The sequence below is a fragment of the Leptonotus elevatus genome, chromosome 7 (genome assembly GCF_054856555.1).
Source record: "Leptonotus elevatus isolate MCC_2025b chromosome 7, RoL_Lele_1.0, whole genome shotgun sequence".
NCBI lineage: Eukaryota > Metazoa > Chordata > Actinopteri > Syngnathiformes > Syngnathidae > Leptonotus > Leptonotus elevatus.
The window spans coordinates 11,022,045-11,039,023 of record NC_141245.1 but is presented as its reverse complement, the minus strand read 5'-3'; the positions used below and the strand labels follow the sequence as shown (position 1 = coordinate 11,039,023).

The following is a 16,979-nucleotide window of genomic DNA, read 5'->3' as shown; positions in this document are numbered from 1 at the left end:
ACAATAACGATGCACCATCAGAGTGAGGCGACTGATAGCAGATTAGCATCTATTAATGTAATTTGTGACCACAGAGACCCAAACCAACTGCACTCTGTACATGTGTACACTACACAGACATGCACACACACGCACACACATTTTGTATGATTTGAAGGGGAAGTCCTTTACAATAATATGTTATATGTAGCCCCACTAGTCTAAACAGTATTCTGATTAATATTGCGTTTGTGGAATACAAAAAAAGACGCAAAATCCACGTTTTTATCTCATGGGGCAGCCATTTTGCCACTTGCTGTCAACTGAAAATAACATCGCAGTTGCTCAGGGCTCAGATAACGACTAATCACAGGGTTGCAGCTATTAACTGGTTTTACGATTAACCGTGGTTTTTAAAGGTCAGGATTAAATAACCGCAGCCGTTCAACAACACCGGTTATTTCCGCTCACGTACAGCACAAAATGCACCACGCGGCATAGTTCATAGGTCTTCTTTTTCCACACGGCACATTTAGCAGGCGCACAGCAACACAGGTCTCAGCTTTGAACGCCCCGCCCTGCGCTTGGTGCGGGGAGAGTTGCGTACCCAACGGCTGTGGGTTCCTGGCTGCTAGCACCCCCGCTGTCCGCGGCCCGAACTGTCTATGTCTAATCTGCTGTATTAGTTTTAAAAGGCAGCAACTTCTTTATTTATTTTCAGGTATTTATTGTTGTTAAAAATACACATTTTCAAATTGTGATTTTTTTATATGTCTATCAGAACCTTAAAACCGCATTTGTTTTCTCAGAATATAATCGTACACCAAAAATCTGAAACTGTGGCACCCCTAATCACAGTTCAGCTTGACCAAACTCAGAAAACAGGTGAAGCGGGACCAATCGTTACCTGAACCCTGAGCAACTGTGGTGTCATTTTCAGTCGACAAAAAGTGTTAAAATGCCCGCCACCTGAGATGGATAAAAATTGGTGGAGACAAAGACAACATTAATCAAAATACTCTGTTTAGACTAGTGGCGACGCATACAACATATTGGAAATAACTTTTCTTTTTTTTACTTTCCCTTCCTTTTGTCTATCCACTAGTGATGGGAAAATGAAGCTTCATGAAGCACTTGTAATATTTTTTGACTCCTCTAGATGCCACTCTTGGTTGAGAGATGCAGTGGAAATGTAATCAATTTCCTTTGCTCTAGCCTTTATATTTAAACCAAGAGCACCATCTAGGGGAGTCAAAAAATATCACAAGTGCTTCATGAAGCTTCATTTTCCCATCACTACTATCCACCATCCGTGCTCACTTCTGATTGAGTAATTCTCACTTTACTTATAGATGGCAGCATTTTGTTCACCATGGGTATTTTAAATGTTTGATTGCAAGAGAAATTGCTACCTTGTCAGCATACAAAAAAAATTGGCTATTGGAACAAAAGTTGGTATGGTACAATGAAAAAGGTTGCCAACCAATGATTTAGATATTGCTGTGGTGAGGTAGAGGAAGAAATGAGACCCATCCTTTGGTGCGTTTTAATTAACAAGTAGTAATGGGTAGGAAATGTGTTATATTTGATCGATTCCAGAACTAGATTTGAATTTAAAAGGGAAAATATGTTTTGTTTTACTTAATTGAGCAAATCTGCATTATGTTGAAATTTGTGGTAATTTGGTACATCAGGTAACAAAGTTCAAAGAGTGAAATGTTGAGTGAGGATGAAAACACAATTTGCTAACAACCGGTTTTGTTCTAGTTATTTAACTACTTCTTATAGATGGACATTATATTGCGCTTTTCTTTAGGCTCTTTCCCAATATGAAATTTAACAAGGCAGTCATTTAAAGCTTACTGGGCGAAACCAATTCAGAAATGATAAAAATGGAAGCACATTTTGTATCATTGCCCCGGTCCTTTATTATTATAGCCCTCATTTACGATACAAAAATTGTCTTTCAGAAAATTGGCCTCAAGGGTGTAAGTAATTGAGACAAATGGAAGGCAGTGAAAATTCTTACAAATGAAGAAGGGATAGAATATATTATTTCATTGAAACATAGAATCATAAATTGGCATATTCATTTAATGAAGTTCACAGATATTTTATTTAAAAGGTCTGCGATGATAATTTGCTTGGTTGTGTGATTTCTTAGTGCCATCATTCCTAAATCCCCTAATTGCCCTCCGCCCCTCCCTCGACACCCCAGGGTTCACTGCAATAGTAATGCACATACAGTCAAACAAAGCTGTCACATGATGATTTAATCTTCATCAACCTCAGCACACATGGAAAGCCATTTGTTAAGCATGACTACAGAAATATCCCCATTTTTTCCTCCTCATTGCATTTCCCTCCATCACTTGACTATTTTATTGCACAAAACGTACCATACATTTTTTATAACACATATTTTATGAATGTTATGTTTGACATTAAGTTTACACATCACTTGTCTTTACTGGGTATAATGCGATATGCGTGCAGAGTTTAACACACACATCACATTTAGTGCTGCATTTTTAAGCTGTATGGTTACTTACACCAGACAGTCAAGTGACATGAATGGCAAAGTTTTGAAACAGCTTGGTCAGCATACAGTAATTTGCACGTGTATACTTAAAAGGATATCAAATATGCTTGAACTTTAAGCCATTTGCATTTTCATTACAGTGGGGGACAATATAAAGTTTGAATCTATTAATATTTAATTTTAGATTTTATTTTGTTTCTTCTCAAATTGTGCTACTCTTTTAAGAGCAAAATTATGTCCGTTTTGTGTTTTCGGTGTGTGAGCTCCCTTATGTGAACGTGTGTTTGCACATGCCCGTGCTGATTGTGCTTGTGGGTGTGATGATGACCTAAGGAGCGACAAAACATGGCTGAGTGCATGTGTAGCATTGTAGAAGTGGCACGTTACCATTTGCCAGTTAAAATCAGTATTGTGTCTGTGAACTGCAAACAAGTAAAGGAACAGTGTGTGTGTGTGCGGGTGTGCGTGTGTGTGTGTGTCATGGGTGAAGCCATTATCTGAATAACCATCCAGTATGATTGCAGTGTTAAATGGGTTCACTCAAATAGGCTGTTTCTGCTTGGCCCAGCAGCCCTTGTTCTTTCTGAAGCCTTGACACACACATATGCAAGACACAGAATTCTGAAGTCATTATAAATATTTAATGGTTTCAAATGTACCAGTCCATACACATTAGTACTATATACTTTAGAATGGCATGTACCATTAGATGTACATTAAAGGTAGTGTACTGCAGCTGTATGTCTGAGAATGGATTTACTTTATATAGATATGCTTTGTGCTGGTGCACAAAACCCACAGACACACTGCAAGGTAACCGGGACTCCAGCCACAACTCTCTAAACAACTTTTTGATCGTGGTAATAAAGCCAAATAATGTTTGATAACAGCTGCAGCAAGTCTGTGAGATAATACAGAATTTGGGAACCTCTGCTGGTCCTTGTGTTTTTAATGCCTGCTATGCTAATATCTAGTGATGGGAAAATGAAGCTTCAGGAAGCACTTGTGATATTTTTTGACTCCTCGAGATGCCACTCTTGGTTGAAAGATGCTGTGGAAATGTAATCAATTTCCTTTGCACTTGCCTTTATATTTAAACCAAGAGCACCATCTCGGGGAGCCAAAAAATATCACAAGTGCTTCATGAAGCTTCGTTTTCCCATCACTACTAATATCAGCTATTAGAAGACTGTACAGTATATTGTCAGTTGAACTATTTAATGGATGCCCAAATGATCAAGTACACAACTGTGGAGCTGGCTCTGCCGGATGTGGAAGAAGGTGTAATCCATTCAAAATGGTTGCTTGTTCTTATGATATCTTAGCTGTGCCCACGTTGGCGGGCGACTTTAACAATTTGTGACTCCATGGTCTTAACTGGATTCAACTAAAAAGTAAGTGTTCAAAGAGTGCCACTCATAAGAAAGGCCATAACAAGTAGAAAAGTCACAGTGATATAACGGCCTAGCTATAGTCACCTAACTAATTAAGTGTGCTAAAGAGGCCTTATCTAACAATTCTGATGTGCATACAAAAACAAAAAAAGTTTGAGTTTTGTCAAATGTGATACAAACTATGGACAAACGTTTACAGTTTTACAAGGTGTGTGTATTTTGTCCGGTGCCCGATATAATTTACCATTTTCATTACCACTTATCCTGTTCATGGTCACGAGTTACTCGAGCCTATCTCAATTTACTTTCGGCAGAAGAAAGACTACAGCCTGGACTGTTAGCCAGTCACAGGGCCCGATCTAGTTTACTTTTAATTAAATGCAAATCTTTAATACGTTTCTCAGATTTTATTTTCTTATATACAGACAGTTAATTGCAATGCATTGTGTTATAAATAAAGTATGCACTATGCATTATTATTTGAATAGGATTTGACCTACAGCATGGCATTAACTTAAACTTCTTAATATTACCATACATACGACTAGCTCCTTAATCATTAAGGATCAAGATCAAATTATAAACTAAGTCTCGCGAAAGCCAGAAAAGTTGTCTGGGCTGAGAAAAATATTATGCAATATATCACCACCATGTTCCCATCTTTTAAAAAGGTGACACCTGTAAATATTCTACAAATATTGAGCACTTTTTGCGTGCAGAAGTTGGTTTTGCTAATAAATGAGCAATGTGTTGGACTGCAAGAAAAAGATTAGAAGCTCACTTGGACTTTATCGCTAACACAGCAATGCAAGTCCCTTTCTGATTTCCCTGAGGTATCCTTCCTAATAAACTATAATTTATTTTGTCTAGCTGCAAAGATGAGAGTAGTCCCATACAAGATAACTGTCTGAGTGTCAAAACGGAAGCTGGTACTCAGTTTGCTTAAATCATTTACATTACGATGGGGAAATGCATTTATAGGGAGGAATAGTCACAGAGAGACTCATCTCTGAAGGAATGCGGATGGGGAAACAATTTAGAAGTAAAGCAGTTATACAGTATGTATATAGAGTATAGGTGTAGCGGACATCTAGTTATTGTTGTAGAAAACATAACGACAAGCGGAAACAAGCGGGGGAAAAGGGAAAAACTTTGTTATGAAGAAAATAGTCCCTGTTTAACGAAAGGGCTTCCTTAATTTCCCCATAGTCATAGTATGGAAAAATATCTTTAGGGAGTATGGTAGCAAGTAGATATTAAAAAAAATAAGCAGTATAATCTTATTTGAGGTGACTCAATACAGAATTGTTTGGAAATACTCAACTATAATCTTTTCACTTTACACAAAAACATTGCACCTTATACCAATAAAGTGGACTCCATTTCGCTAGCTCTATCACACACAGCATCCTTTACGTCAACATGGTTAACGGCTCATTTTGCCGGTTACGTCGAACCCTGGACGACTGGATGCTGCGGCAGAGCTGCAATTAGACCAGTCAATTGTTTATTTTTATGTGCAATAAACTGATATTTTGTTATCAAAAGCACTTTTGGAACGTTGTTTTATTGCACGAAAACATTATGTAGATGTTTGAGCTGTCACAAAAGAAAAAATTGTAGTGTTAAAGTCAAGGTCGTGCTTGTGTTTTGTTTCTCAGGAATTGCAATTTCGACAAAACTTGGCTTTATTCTAAAGAACGGAAAAAGATAGAACTACACTTTTTTTCTGATGAAAGAAGAGAGTCAAATCTTTCCTTTGCTATGTTTATATAGCAATAGACCACAATATTCTGTGGGCCTTGTAAAATCAGTCAAAATCGAGTAAAACGGCTGGTATTGAAGGGGATTGCTCCAATGAAAATGGCTGGTATTCAATGAGTTAGTAAATATTATTAGCAAGTAAATCAAATAAATAATGATCCAATTAATAACACATGTAATAGCTAAGTGAATAAGTAAATAATTTAGAAAAAAATCCTATTTGGCTTTCTGTGATAGCCTTGCATGCTCTTAGTCCTGCACTGCCCACTGTCATATGGGGTTCCACAGGGTTGGATTTTGGGGGCCCTGCTGTTTTCATTGTATTTACTGCTCCTGGGTTCCATTTTAAGAAAACATGGGATTTTCTTCCACTATGATGACTGTCAGATCTATGTGGCATTTGTTGGCAGATATTCAGTTTTTCTAGAAGGGCAATCAGGTGATAGTTTGACACAATCAAGCCCTTATCATCATCATCATTATCTTACTTTGTGCTTTAGGACACAATCATAGTATAACAGAAAGGGCCACCCGCCAAACTAGTACAGTACGTTGAAAATTATGTTGGATCTTTAAAACAGTTTTTATTTTCCTAGAATTGTCTGATCTCCCCAGACTTTTCTCCCTAACTTTAGAAACAAAAAACAATCTATTTTGCTTTCAACGTAGCTGACCAAGTTTACATTTTTCCCTCACCCCGCTGTGCCTCCTTTGAGGTCCCCTTGCATAACTACCTTGGATTAGATGATAATGTGTCCAATACTTTTTTCCATAAAAGTCTTCATTCCATGAATATATATTGCAGTTTGTATTTTTGTAAAATGTATGTGATGAATGTAATTTAAAACTCATAACATTCATTTGAGTGTAATATCTCAAATTTGCCACACACATCACTTTTGTTGCCAGCCATGAAGCTAATTATACACCTCAAGTGGCGAGATATTATTCACATTGTTGATGTTAGAATATTACATCTGGTCTGTATGAAAACAGACTACAAAGGAAGCTTTGATGATTTAGTTTCAACAAAAAAAGAGGCTGTTTTAAACTACCTTAGCTGTTCAATGACATCTGCCTTTTTCATTTCTTACACACAGTTTTGTCTTTTTTTCTCTGCTTTTCTAGGATGATTCCCTCCAGTACCAATGACTTCCTGGTTCGTGACCTCGCTGCCGGGAGAAGCTATGACCTGTGCGTCCTTGCCGTGTTTGACGATGTTGTCACCTCACTGACTGCAACACGTCCTCTGGGTTGCTTGTCATTCACCACGGACACCGAGTTCAGCCAGTGTCAGGCATTACACAGTCACTTCTTGGGAGGAACTATGATCATCATCATCGGCGGAATTATAGTGGCATCTGTTCTGGTTTTTATTATTATCCTGATGATAAGATACAAGGTTTATAACCACCAAGGGACAGCCCATGAAAAAGCTGCCATTTCTACAACTGTGCCAAGACAGCAGAGCAATGGTCAGGGGGTTGGTGGTCAGGCCCAAGTCCTGCCTCGCTCTGCTTCAAAAATGACTGACAGTCAGGACGAAGACGCCGTGGGTCCATCTGGGGCCGTGTCACCTAGCAACACCCTGAGAGACACTGTTGCATTGGTTGTGGAGGAGGCCAGCGGGCGGAACATCATGACACGGACTGACTCTATGGCCAATGAGGAGTTGCTTTCACCCACCAAGGCCCGCTTCACCTCCAGGGTTGCCATTGAGATGAAAAACAGACCGCCATCTGTCGTCAAAGAGCCCACCTCCCCCAAGGAATTGGCAGGTAGAGAGCCAACAGACAAGGCGCATAGATAGCGGCGGCAAGCAGCTGGGGGCTAAATAGGCAAAAATAAGTTCACAGGGAAATAACAGATTTATACAGATATAAGGAAGAGTTGTACAGGAAGAGAGGTCGAGTGAGGATTTTTTTTTTTTTCATGTGTGAAATGATCATTTTTTATCCTACGGGATAACAAACACTCAAGTGGCTTATACATGAATTTATTTGTTGTGGATAGCATTCTACTTCTCTAGTAGGCCTATACATTAAATTGCCTGCAAAGTGGTTGCAAAAGTACTAGTGATCAGGTGACAGAGGTAGTGATTCAATTCATTTGTTTAACTTGATTTCTCGAGATTAATACGCACCCGTTATGTTCAGGGGTGGACGGACACTTCCATCTCTCCGTCATTGACAGATGCCCACCTTTTAGCCTTGAATAAATACACTGACTGACTGAGCACCGACAGAAGCAGATTTACAACCGTCGATCCGGGTCAGTACAAGCAGTCCTTCTCAGTCCGTGTATTTTCATGAGGCATTATAAATATATATATAAAGTACTCGTAGAAAGGTGGGCATCTGTCAATGACCGGCTGGCGGAGAGATGGAAGAGCCGAAAGTACATGTAATTCCCACCACTGGAAATAATTAGGCGCATACACATAGCCTGTCTGTGTGCACCTTCAACAGTTTCAACTCACAGATTATGTTCCGCTCCCTTAAGCGATTTCTGTATAAATCCAGACTATTTGCCTTGGAATCTGTAGGAGTCTAAGTAAACCTCTCTTGGGTAACAAAGTATAAAAGGAGCAGAAACAATGTAACCAATATGGAATACACCACACAAACAACACAAGAGGGAATTATGCTATGAAAGAAATTCCTAGCTGATAATGGTGGTGCTGGGATTTAAACAATAGCTATTTGAAAGATGGCTTGCTTTGTTTGCGAAACACAGCCTTGCAACAACAACATTTGTATTTTATTTTTTACTGTGATTTAAAAAAACAAGTAGAACAGGTGAAAACTAAAATGCAGTACAGTATGTGGATCTAAAATAGGAGCTGACAGACACTGACGTGACTGTGAGTCTTAGCCAAGATGTTTGATTTAACCATGCCTCACTAACACTGAGATATTCAAATTATATTGTTGCATTTTATTAAAAAGAACATATTCCGGCGTGTACAAATGACTAAAGGCTAACGTTCAGCAAAGTTGTGAACCGAACCACTTTTCTCCAGTGATTTTGGTTCAAATCTATCTTCAGAACTATCACATCTTCTAGGCCAGAGGCTGCCATCCGGTCTTTTGAACTTTAGTTTCCTCATAGATCTCGAGGCGCTTTAATAAAATACACAGAGTAGTGAAATAAATCAAATATTCTTGTTAAAACTATAATACACTGTGCATTCAAATGCACTTAAATGTTAAAATTGCATCATAGGGAGTGTAGAATTGTACATATTTATGTTATTGATTATTATTCAACATGCAGGACCATGGTATAGCAAGTTATGAAATTCCCCCGAGGTCTGGAGTGAGTGTCTGCTGTGTGTGTGAAAATAGGCCAACAAACAACTAGCTAATTTGCCATCAGTGTCCAGCATATTCCCAAATCCAGACCTGCGCAGAACTCTGGCATTGTGCATGCTGCCAGGAAGCCCAGCAAAAACATTCCAAAAGAGTCCTTTGCCATCCACAACAGCATATTTAAGTGAGTAAATCATCCAGTTTACCGCAGACTACAGCACAGCGAACCAGAGTCCCCTGTCCTAAAATGGCCGACCAGTGGTTACGTTGCCGACTCCGCCTTGAGACATCTAGTGTTCATATCTATGGAATCCAACACTTTGACCAACACATTTTCACTTTTTTACAAATTAGCATTGCTACTGCCCCCTATCCGTCCGCCTTGTCACATTTAATCTACAGAGGTTTTACGAGATTTCCCTTCTGGCCTGGGAATATTCATGAATAAAATCGGTTTATGTGTGATGTGTGTGACACACTACCGTATTTTAAGAACTATCAATCGCTCTGTAGCATAAGTCGCACTAAGCCAAAAATGCATAATTAGGTATAAAAACATATATAAGTAGCACTGGAGTATAAGTCATATTAATATAGTTAGTTTATTATAGTATAAGTCTAGAGTGCCCCCAGTATATTTTTTTCATGTCGCAGGAACAGCCTACCTATGGTTACAAATTTGACTTATAGTCCGGAAAATACGTTCAAAACCGTTTATTTAATTAAATTATTTGTTCTCATCATGTGTGAGTTCTCCCGGGGTTTGGAAGTCAACAATTTGTAAAATCTTGATGTGTGAACCAGGCTTTAGTTTAGTGCTCAGTTTGCGTAGTTGACATCAGGCACGTTGTAATACAGCTAAGGGTCCTAAAAAGGCCAGATGCCGTTTTCTTGTCTGTCGGCCATGTGCAACAGTCAGCAGTTACCACAGTGTGTACATATGTACATACGGCAACATTGGTAAGGAAAACAATAGAAACATAACAAACAATGTCAGGCGGACTGAGAGCTGAAAGCTGCATTGTTCCAGAATGTTGGAAGTTTGTGGGAACATTTTACTGTTCAAACATGACTTTGCAGCACTGCACAAAGCAAGGACCATAGAGACATGGATGAGAGAACTTTTTGTGAATGAACTTGAATGGCCTGCACAGAGTCCTGATAGAAAACATTTGGGATGAATCAGAGCAGAGATTGAAAGCCAGGTCTGCTTGGCTTGCATCAGTGTGGGACTTGAAAAAAATGGTATAAACACACTTATAAAACTTTAGGGAAAGCCTTCCTAGGGGTGTTGAATCTGATTTGGCTGCAAGGGGTGGACCAACATCATATTAAACCTTAAGGAAGAAAAATAGGATGTCACTTAAAGTTCATATATAAGTCAAGGCAACCACCGCAAATGCTTTCGGCAATAGGTGACCCGAGATAGCACGAGTCGGGATTTGCAGAGGTCGATTTTGAGATACGGTGAAATAATGCTTCAGTAGGTCAAGCTTTTACCTCTCTCCTTGATTAAAAGTTTAAATTCATGATATAACAATTGTGAAGTCTTCATATATATTTGGTAAAGGAAGGTTACGGTAGTTTTGTGCAAACTTGAATTTTGTAAATGATATATATATTTTCTACCAATGTGCATGATGCAGACTTGAATCACAAAATATAAACGTTTGTGTTAGAAGTGAAAAAAAGAAACTCTCGACTTGCATCTTGTCCACGGTTAATTTTTTTGCCTGGAGACAGCCATGTGCACGACTAATATTACCGTTCTATTAAGCAACTTAATCATGGGAAGAAAAGGCTATTCTAAGGCTAATAAAACTTTGTGATGACTGCCGTGTTCCCTGGATGCACACCTTCAAACATTGCACGGAAAGGTTATTTATGATTCTCAGTGGTGCCATAATTATAAAAATTCACAAGAGCAGATTTTCACTCAACTAAACTCGCACCAGTAGATTTCCACTGCAACTGCAATCTCAGGAAATTAGAAGGAATAATGGAGACCCCATTTCACACACCAGGCTTGAACAGCTAAAGTTGAAATATGTTATCAGTGTCTGGTAAGTCATTCAATTAGCCTCGATGAGTGGGTTGAAATGAGGTGTCATTGAGCTTATGATAATAACACAGAGGGGAGGGGAGATAACGCAGTGGCTTAGTCATCGAGTTCAGGGAAAGTTTTGACCTTCATGAACTCTGTCAGATAGGTGTGACAATTATAACAGTTAATTGACCCAGACACTCCTTTCTATTCAGTCACACAGTCTGGAGTTATATCATGAGAGAATCTGCAACCTTTTTTTCTTTTTTCTTTTTGAAGATTAATTGGATGGCAAATAAAAATTTGCTGTTATCCTTTTCACCTTTGAAACCATGAGCAGGGAAGTGCTTCAGCAAGTGTTGTGAGAAGATATTAGCCAAATTGGCCTTCTAAAGGGCAAATACATTTGGGTGTTCATTACAACTACAACAGGCTAATAAAAGTGTGAAAAGGGATATATTTAATTGAGTAACTGAGCATCGTTGCAGTATGCAAAAGAACTGCAGAGTTTTATTAATTGCCCTAACCCACTTCTAACCTAAATTTGACTGAAGGCTATCAGTCAAAATAACATCCGCGAGCTGTCTGTCTGTCTGGCAATTTTGTTCGTTTCTGCAACTCAAACAAGTGAGAGGTGTCTTTTGTGTTCCTTGCTTTCCTTCCACATTCATTGTTTGGCACTTCAAGGGCAAACCATACGGAGGAGTAAAGCTCAAATGTATCTGAAGAGAGACATTTAGGTTCCTCGGGGTGTAAAATGGGCCCGTGATACATTTCACTGCTTGCTGCATTGCAGAGAGAGGAAACATTGATCTGATCAGAGCGAGCTACAGAGTCAGAGTGGTTGAAGAACACAGCTTGTGGCAGATAAAAAGAGACCCCCATTAAAGGCCCGCAGTTATCAGAAATGAGACTCAACATTGGAGAACAGGCATATTGGGGTATTTTACTTTGTTTTGCTTTCCATAGATTGTTTTTGTGTTGGTGTTTAGAGGTTGTAATCACAAGTGTTCTCGACGATTGTGTTTCCTTGGTTGTTTGCATTTTCTCAAATAAGGTAGGTCTTTGGGTAAATATCCTCAAATGATTTTGAATAACTCATCTGACTAACAGCAACTTAAAAATGATCTCAATAATTAGAGATGTTGAATACCACTTTTTTTTAGACCGATACGATACTCAAATCTTCAGTACTCACCGATACCAAGTGCCAATACCATTAGTACTTATGATACTTAAAATGAAAAATAAATACAAATAAAAGTCCCAATCAAAATATGTGGTTGTACTTGTGGTTGCTTTTAAGGAATACAGTAGAGCTGCAACTATAAAGTATTTTAGTATTCGAATACTCAACTGAAAATGATATTGAGTACTTGGATAAAATATATTTTTGCTTGGATAAAGAGTAATTTAAAGTACACAACAACAAAAAATAAAGACATTTTTCACTTAATAATGAAAAACAAGTTGGTTCAATGGTTTCTTTTTTTTTTTATCAACATTTAAGTTTCTTTTTTCAAATTGTACACTTACATTATACGCCAGGGTAGTGATTGTGCATTTATGAATTTGGAGCAGTTGACCAGTAATAAGGCAAATTCAATAGGGTATTTCTTAATGCATTTAATCCATTCGCATTACAGATTAAAAAAAAAGCTTGTGATGAATCTGCAGACACAAAACACATTAGTTACTGGATATTGCCTTTACAGGCCACATCTTAAATCGGGAGCCAGTTGAAACGTAACGTGGCAGCCTTCAGATTACGCAAAAATAACATATACAACATATTCATGTATCGTGTAGTTCGCTCCATTCATGGCCTGGGGCGCAAATGTGGAAACCCCGGCTTCGTTCGCTGCGGGCGCTCGCTCTCTCCAGTAATGATCCTTGTATCAGTGTTGTCGCTATTTCCGCATTCCGCTCGCCCCTTCGATTTGTCTTTAATACCTTGGTTCCTGCTGCTTGAATCAAATAAATAAAATCTGCTTTTTCTTCCTTCCATTGCTTTGGTGACGTTAAGTGGCTAAATTAAAAGTAGCCCGTGCGTCCAATACGCTAAAGCCTTAAATTATCGAGTACTCGAGGCAGAAAAAAACTCTTGGATATTTCATACTCGAGGTACCTGTGGCGGTCAATAATGATGAGAATCGAAAACCGGTTCTGGTTGCATCGTTTGCCGTTTTTGCTAATGATTCCCTTATCGGTTCCGTTGGGGACGATGACGTCACCACAAGCGCAAGTCGCACGGCATTTCTGTGCGCGCCGAGCAACAAACATGTCGCCACGCTCGAAAGTTGGAGTTGGAATAATTTAGGTTGTATTTTGTAAATTTCTACAGAAGATGATTTAAAAAAAATTTTTTTTAAATGTGTCTATTTTCAAATCCTTTTTTTCTTTTCTTTTTTTTCTGGGGACCTCATGGCACCCCATTGAGGAGTCCTCAAATGTGGACCATAAAACTTCACGGTTGGGTTTGTAAGGCCATGTTAATTTTAAACATGTCTCTTGTTTTCAGATACAACTAAAACATAAAAAAGTGGATGCTAATCTATGTTTATTTATCTTTTTCCAAAAAATAATCGATAAGAGAATTTATAAGAGAATCGAATCGTTAACCAGAATCAAAAACAGAATTGAAATCGTAAAAATCTTATCAATTCCCATCCCTAGCGGTCAATAAATGCAAAATAAGCATTTCGGCCTTTAGTTTCTGACCAGCCACAAGAGCGGGACCGATACCATTATCGATACCCGTCGCAAGTGCCGATACCATGAAGTATGTCTGGTATTGGCCTGATACCGATACCTGGTATTGGTGCTCGCCCATCCCTATGAATAATGTTTCATGTGAATGGTCAAATGATTTTGTGATCTGGTGCATGCCAACCAAAAATTGCTGAAACACGTTTTTCATTTTTTACTGAAACTATTCAAAGAAAAATAATTACATAATGCATCAATCATCAATTATTTAAATATCTATCCAACCATCAATTATCCTGTGCTCCTTTGGATTGACTGTCCGACCGTGACTGTCTCACGGGGGAGAAGAGTCTGATCAGGCTTGGGGCCTCTTTGGAACGCTAACGTACATGATCTGGTTTAGTTTTATAGCAGCTAGGCTGGTAGCTGATTTTAAATTAAGTTTATTAAACACAAGAAGGGACAAATAGTTTACTTAAAAGATTCAACCTAAAACACTGTTTGGGTCTAATAGTGACCGTTTTTCACTATTTTTGTTCAATGTTGATTGTTGAAAAATAAATGTTTACATTCATTCAGGCTGCTTGCGCTACCAGTAGTAACTACAAACTACTCTTAATCAAGTTATGTTGATTTTATAATTATGATCAACTTCCAGTACAAATGACAGATTTTTCTTAAATGTCTCCGTTTTTATATATATATATACCCTCCTTCTCCAAGGACCACTACACCACCAAGCAGAAGGTATAATGCGGATCGTAGATTACAGTAAAAGCTTGACATACAATTAATTGAGTTAATTGTTTCACATTCAAGACCAGTCAACCAAATGGGGCATCTGTTCATCGTATGTGTTAAATTGTGTTTAATGGTAGGACAGAAATCCTTTCACCAAATCTCCAACTGGGGCCTATAAACAGCTTGCTGTGTGTAATCCCTCATGTTTGAGGGGTTAAAAGTTCCCCCTGGGAAGTCCATGTAATGTTCTCATAAGTGGAGTGGAAATCTGTGTGTGCACACAAAAAAATTCAGGGTCAGCCACCAAAACCCTGCAGGTCTGTGAACGCATTTGAGAGATGTAATGTGCGAGGTTTAACCGCCTTAAGCAAGGGCAACAGTGCATACTCCCACAAGGTTAGCCAAGATAGGAAAATAGTTCATTTCCACACGAGGAATGGCAATGTGCGTTATCCCCATGGCCCACCCATGACCTTGTAACCTGTCTTTCCGCTGTGCCTTAAAATACCATCACTCCTTTTTCTGTCAACTCTCCTGCCTGGCTTCATTCTTTACCGCCATCTGTGCCTGTGTATGCATCTCCCTCTTTGCGCCTCCTGCTGTGTTTCTCATTCTCCCTCTGTCGTTTACTCTCCATTTCCCTCTGCCTGGAAGTTTCACTGTTTGATAGTTTGCTGTCTCTGCCGCTGATTCCTTCTCTCTTTCTCCATGTCTCCGATGCTTCCACCAGCAGATGAAGGACGGCCTCGTAGTGTCGAGTGGAGAAATTTTCAGATCTGACAGTCTCCTGGCCTCACAATGCGATGGCTCCAAAGAGTAATGATTGACATGATTTTGTCTTTTTTCTTCTTCTTTTTTTTTAGCATCCACCGTGTACCCTCCAATGATTGTAGAATATTGTCTGCCTCTGACCCAAAAGTTTGTATCTTACCCCTTTGCCAAGGAGTATTTTTCACATTTTCCACATCTAATTTAGATATGATGGGGTCAGGTTTTGAGGTATCACTCCGCACGTAAATACCTCTGAAGTAAACTACGATGTTGCTCGTTTCCGACGTGTAAGCAGCCTGTGTTTGCTATAGATAAATAATGTAACAATTCAACAAAGACAACAGTGGAACATTTAAAATGTAAAATTGGACCTTCTTCTTGGAATGTGACTGATGTTTACATGAAACATTTCTAACTTTTGTGTAATTATGTTTGTAATTCTATATATTATTTTATTTTTATAAGTCATAACTCTGAAAATGTTGATTTTCTGTCAAGCATTCAGCAAGCGCCGAGCACCTCACCTCACCTTTTAAGTGACAAAGACAACTCGTCCGCACAAGGCTGCCCAAAATAGAAAATTCATATAATAAAATCAGTTGCCTCAAAGCCTGCGGAAACCAAAGTGAACACAAAAAAAAACGATAAAACTAGAGGGTCATCTTTTCTAGGTGATTTGTTCCTGTCATGTTCCCTACGCCTGCAGCCTTTTCTTTAGCCAGTTAATTCCAACTTTGTTTCCTTCTCTTCCTCATGTGTTCTCTGTCCTAGTCTTTCCCAGCATTTTCTTTCTTTATTTAATTGTTCCTGCTTTCAGTTCACAACCTTCTACCTGTTCTTGTTGTTGTCCCTTGTGGCACATTATTACATAATTCCTAATCCTATATTACTTCCTCTAGTCCTCTGCATTACATTTATAAGACATTTGTCCTTTCAATCCATCTCATTGCCACACACGCTGCCCTATGTTATCTTTGCACTTTTTTTTTTTTTTTAACCTGCTTTGTGAGAGTGATGGAGGTAAGGATGGAGGCGGTCGGACGGAGGGGCTTGTTGGCGGATGATGACATGCAAGTCAGCAGAGATGTGCTGAGGTTGTGATAGATGAATACAGTTGGGGGTCATTGCAAATATGCTACATCATTCTTTAACTGACACGTAAAGCACCGGTAGCAAACTGTACAAAGCATTCCGTCGGAGAAATGTAAGTTAAGAATGTTCTCCTGACAAATGCACACATTACAAATAAGTTCCAATAACCTGCCAGAGAAAAGGATAGCTTCATCTATCTCAAGGGTATTTGCCTTTCCTTGCTTTCTCTGTCGAACAATTAAAACTCAAATTAAAAATAAATACATAATAATAATATACTGTAGATAATGTATACTACTGTGAATACTAATTACCACTGAGAGGAAATGCCATAACACAAAAAGGAGAGTAATTTAAAAAAAAAAAGTAATTTGTCCATCAGACAAAGGTGTCCAAGGGGAAGCCAACCAAAACATTTTCTTTACAATGTTGTATGTGTTCCCACCAATCTCAACACGGTGTGCTGGTTAATATTGTGTTAGTGGAATATGATTTAAGCAACAAAATCCAGCCATTTTTATCATTAAGATTATTACAATAATAATAATAATAATAATAATATATTATATAATAATAATAATTTGTATTATTATTATATATGAATTATTAGCCATTTTGCCACTTGCTGTCAA

The 16,979-nt window shown here is 38.5% G+C and overlaps 1 protein-coding gene across 3 annotated transcripts in view; it reads left to right on the top strand.

Annotated features, from left to right (window-relative positions):
- LOC147170931 (leucine-rich repeat and fibronectin type III domain-containing protein 1-like protein) overlaps positions 1-16,979 on the top strand; it is a 147,775-nt gene that overhangs the window by 121,897 nt on the left and 8,899 nt on the right. The window contains exons 9-10 of one of the 3 annotated variants that reach the window (XM_086080914.1): positions 6,808-7,457; positions 15,218-15,300. In XM_086080914.1, the coding sequence (XP_085937040.1) occupies positions 6,808-7,457; positions 15,218-15,264 (697 nt within the window). In that variant the 3' untranslated portion in view covers positions 15,265-15,300. Of the gene's footprint in view, positions 1-6,807; positions 7,458-15,214; positions 15,301-16,979 lie in introns of all 3 variants that reach the window. The other 2 variants (XM_086080913.1, XM_086080915.1) reach the window with 2 other exon arrangements.